Source organism: Babylonia areolata, chromosome 13 (genome assembly GCF_041734735.1).
Source record: "Babylonia areolata isolate BAREFJ2019XMU chromosome 13, ASM4173473v1, whole genome shotgun sequence".
Lineage (NCBI taxonomy): Eukaryota > Metazoa > Mollusca > Gastropoda > Neogastropoda > Buccinidae > Babylonia > Babylonia areolata.
Window position 1 is genome coordinate 13,043,732 of NC_134888.1, and position 5,000 is coordinate 13,048,731.

The 5,000-nt window shown below is 51.2% G+C and overlaps 1 protein-coding gene across 1 annotated transcript in view; it reads left to right on the forward strand.

Moving 5' to 3' along the window:
• Positions 1–559: 559 nt before the first annotated feature.
• LOC143288832 (uncharacterized) overlaps positions 560–5,000 on the forward strand; it is a 90,388-nt gene continuing 85,947 nt past the window's right edge. Inside the window, exon 1 of the mRNA XM_076597477.1 lies at positions 560–820. Within this exon, the coding sequence (XP_076453592.1) occupies positions 686–820 (135 nt within the window). The 5' untranslated portion in view covers positions 560–685. The remainder of the gene's footprint in view (positions 821–5,000) is intronic.

Below are 5,000 nucleotides of genomic sequence, written 5' to 3' on the forward strand. Positions count from 1 at the left end.
GATAGATAGATAAGATAGATAGATGAGTGTGTGCAGTTTTAACCACAGACAGAATACCTTAATCAACACACACACACACACACACACACACACACACACACACACACACACACACACATATATATATATATATATATATATATATGTCAACCAGTTACAGAAGGAGTAGTCCATCCGCACGCACCAGTCAGCTGAAGAACGAAAACAAACAGTGGCGGATCAGACAGTGGTCCGTGTGTGGTATCTCCCTCCTCCACGCTTCAAGACAGCCCAAGTGTGACGGGGGTCGGTGCTCCTTTCTCCCGCACGTGAGAGCTGTGAAGGTCAGGCACGTGAGAGCTGTGAAGGACAGGCACAGCCACGTGAGAGCTGTGAAGGTCAGCCACGTGAGAGCTGTGAAGGACATGCACAGCCACGTGAGAGCTGTGAAGGTCAGCCACGTGAGAGCTGTGAAGGACAGGCACAGCCACGTGAGAGCTGTGAAGGACAGGCACGTGAGAGCTGTGAAGGACAGGCCACAGCCACGTGAGAGCTGTGAAGGACAGCCACGTGAGAGCTGTGAAGGTCAGGCACGTGAGAGCTGTGAAGGACAGCCACGTGAGAGCTGTGAAGGTCAGGCACGTGAGAGCTGTGAAGGACAGGCCACAGCGAAGCGCAGGAGCGGGGCGGGGGGTCGGACAGGACGATGAACGCCAAGCAGAAGGAGATCCTCCAGGCACAGCGGTCGCTGTTGTCCAGGAACATCGTGTGGAACCCGGCGCTGGCCTCCAGCCTCAAGGCACAGAGTCTGCTGACCGACTCCATGATTGCACAGATAGAGGTCAGTGGGGTTTTGTTGTTGTTGTTGTTGTCTTTTGTTGCTGGGTTTTGTGTGTGTGTAGGGAGCGGGGGGGGGGGGGGGGGGGGGGGGGGGGGGGGCATTGGGGGGAGTTGTGGGTGTTTTTTGTGGTATTGTGTCTGGGGGGGTTGGTTTTTGTTGTTGTTGTTTTGGGAGGTTGTTGTTGTTTTGTTTTTGTTTTTATTGGGAGGAAGGCTGGAGTGGATGTGTGTGTTGGGGGGGAGGGATGGGGGGGGTGTTGGGGGGGAGGGATGGGGGGGGGGCTGTATGGGTGTGTTGTGTGTCTGTTGCCAAGCGCATGATTGCACAGAAATCAGTGGGTTTGTTGAATGGTCTTTGTAGCGCTATGCTCACTTAACGTTAAGAACGTTCATAACTCCATGGTAAATCCATTGACTTGGGAACATTTTCTGGGACATATCAGGTATATAATCTGGCACACATCAGGCCACAGCATGGCACACATCAGGTCACAGCATGGCACACATCAGGTATATATTCTGGCACACATCAGGTCACAGCATGGCACACATCAGGTCACAGCATGGCACACATCAGGTATATATTCTGGCACACATCAGGTATATATTCTGGCACACATCAGGTCACAGCATGGCACACATCAGGTCACAGCATGGCACACATCAGGTATTTATTCTGGCACACATCAGGTATATATTCTGGTACACATCAGGTCACAGCATGGCACACATCAGGTATATATTCTGGCACACATCAGGTCACAGCATGGCACACATCAGGTCACAGCATGGCACACATCAGGTATATATTCCGGCACACATCAGGCCATTGGAACATTCTTGTCACAAAGCAAACTTAGCCCAGCATTCCTTCCCGGGATTGCTCAGATATAGGTCAGTGTACGGGGGAAGGGTGACAATAATTTTTCCTCAATGCTGTCCAAACTGAAAATAACGAGAAGTGGGAAGGGCGACAATTCAGGGAAGACGGACAGGAGACTGGCACAAGCTCCAAGTCAGGGGTCAAAGGTCAAGTCAGCTGTGTCTGAGCATAAGGACAAACATGTTTTCCCCTGAAGTGAAGCGCGGTGGTGGGGGGGGGGGGGGGGGGGGGGGGTGACAGAATAGTGATGACGCTCACCTTCCGTCACAGTGTCCGTGAGGTGTGGGTTGAAATTCCGGCCTCGCCCTTTTTCACAAGTCTGGGAGAAAAAATCGAACTGATCGTCTGGTCATTCAGTTGAGACGTTAAATCGAGGTCCCGTGTGCAGCACGCACTTGGCGCACTGAAAAAAGAACCCATGGCAACGAGAGTGTTGTCCTCTTACGAAATTCTTTAGATGAAATCCACTCCCATAGGTACACAACATATATCATTATGCATACAACAAGGCCTGACTAAGAGCTTTGGGATATGCTGCTGGTCAGGCATCTGTCTGGCAGATGTGGTTAACGTAATTGGATTGATCAGAACGCAGTGACGTCTCCTTGAGAACGTGACAGTGAGGCCAAGTACTGGTGACAATGAGTGTGCACACGTTCTGTGTGCACTGTCTATCATTCCTCTTCCCGCTGTCTGTGTGCACTATCTATCATTCCTCTTCCCGCTGTCTGTGTGCACTGTCTATCATTCCTCTTCTCGCTGTCTGTGTGCACTGTCTATCATTCCTCTTCCCGCTGTCTGTGTGCACTGTCTGATCATTCCTCTTCCCGCTGTCTGTGTGCACTGTCTGATCATTCCTCTTCCCGCTGTCTGTGTGCACTATCTATCATTCCTCTTCCCGCTGTCTGTGTGCACTGTCTATCATTCCTCCCGCTGTCTGTGTGCACTATCTATCATTCCTCCCGCTGTCTGTGTGCACTGTCTATCATTCCTCTTCCCGCTGTCTGTGTGCACTGTCTATCATTCCTCCCGCTGTCTGTGTGCACTGTCTGATCATTCCTCCTCCCGCTGTCTGTGTGCACTGTCTGATCATTCCTCTTCCCGCTGTCTGTGTGCACTGTCTATCATTCCTCCCGCTGTCTGTGTGCACTGTCTGATCATTCCTCTTCCCGCTGTCTGTGTGCACTGTCTGATCATTCCTCTTCCCGCTGTCTGTGTGCACTGTCTATCATTCCTCCCGCTGTCTGTGTGCACTGTCTATCATTCCTCTTCCCGCTGTCTGTGTGCACTATCTATCATTCCTCTTCCCGCTGTCTGTGTGCACTGTCTATCATTCCTCTTCCCGCTGTCTGTGTGCACTGTCTATCATTCCTCTTCCCGCTGTCTGTGTGCACTATCTATCATTCCTCCCGCTGTCTGTGTGCACTGTCTATCATTCCTCTTCCCGCTGTCTGTGTGCACTATCTATCATTCCTCTTCCCGCTGTCTGTGTGCACTGTCTATCATTCCTCTTCCCGCTGTCTGTGTGCACTGTCTATCATTCCTCCTCCCGCTGTCTGTGTGCACTGTCTGATCATTCCTCTTCCCGCTGTCTGTGTGCACTGTCTATCATTCCTCCCGCTGTCTGTGTGCACTGTCTATCATTCCTCCCGCTGTCTGTGTGCACTATCATTCCTCTTCCCGCTGTCTGTGTGCACTGTCTATCATTCCTCTTCCCGCTGTCTGTGTGCACTGTCTATCATTCCTCCCGCTGTCTGTGTGCACTGTCTATCATTCCTCCCGCTGCCTGTGTGCACTATCCATCATTCCTCCTCCCGCTGTCTGTGTGCACTGTCTATCATTCCTCTTCCCGCTGTCTGTGTGCACTATCTATCATTCCTCCCGCTGTCTGTGTGCACTATCTATCATTCCTCTTCCCGCTGTCTGTGTGCACTGTCTATCATTCCTCCCGCTGTCTGTGTGCACTGTCTATCATTCCTCTTCCCGCTGTCTGTGTGCACTGTCTGATCATTCCTCTTCCCGCTGTCTGTGTGCACTGTCTATCATTCCTCCCGCTGTCTGTGTGCACTGTCTGATCATTCCTCTTCCCGCTGTCTGTGTGCACTGTCTATCATTCCTCCCGCTGTCTGTGTGCACTGTCTGATCATTCCTCTTCCCGCTGTCTGTGTGCACTATCTATCATTCCTCTTCCCGCTGTCTGTGTGCACTGTCTATCATTCCTCTTCCCGCTGTCTGTGTGCACTGTCTGATCATTCCTCTTCCCGCTGTCTGTGTGCACTGTCTATCATTCCTCCCGCTGTCTGTGTGCACTGTCTATCATTCCTCTTCCCGCTGTCTGTGTGCACTGTCTATCATTCCCCTTCCCGCTGTCTGTGTGCACTGTCTATCATTCCTCCCGCTGTCTGTGTGCACTGTCTATCATTCCTCTTCCCGCTGTCTGTGTGCACTATCTATCATTCCTCTTCCCGCTGTCTGTGTGCACTATCTATCATTCCTCTTCCCGCTGTCTGTGTGCACTATCTATCATTCCTCTTCCCGCTGTCTGTGTGCACTATCTATCATTCCTCCCGCTGTCTGTGTGCACTATCTATCATTCCTCTTCCCGCTGTCTGTGTGCACTATCTATCATTCCTCCCTCTGTCTGTGTGCACTATCTATCATTCCTCCCTCTGTCTGTGTGCACTATCTATCATTCCTCCCTCTGTCTGTGTGCACTGTCGATCATTCCTCTTCCCGCTGTCTTTCCGCCAGTTAGACACTGGCCGAGTTCAGTCTCACTTGCCGAAGGAGGTGTCACTGAGTTCGGACAAATTCATATACGCTACATCACATCTGTTAAGTAGATGCCCAAGTGCTGTGCATAACCCAACGTGCTCGTCAGGCCTTGAGTGCATGAATGTAAATGTGTGTATCTATCACAGTGGATTTCTTCTCCAGAACTTTGTCAGAGGACAACACTCTTATTGCCGTGGGTTCTTTTTCAGTGCGCCAAGTGCGTGCTGCACACGGGCCCTCGGTTTATCGTTTCATCCGTTTGACTAGAAGCTGAATTTGATTTTCAAACTAAGCGGAAAGGGCAAGAGCGAGAATGGAACCAACATGGTCATGGACACTGTACTGCCAGCTAAGCGTTTTAACCATGCTGCCACCGGGCGGAAACACGGTCTCTTTCACGAAGGCCAAGTGACTGAACGGACGTAAGAGGCGGTCATCTGGGAGTGAGAATGAGGGATCCAGTGGATCAGTGAGAGAGATCCGCGCATCCCCACATCTATCCGATATAAATTCATTATTGACC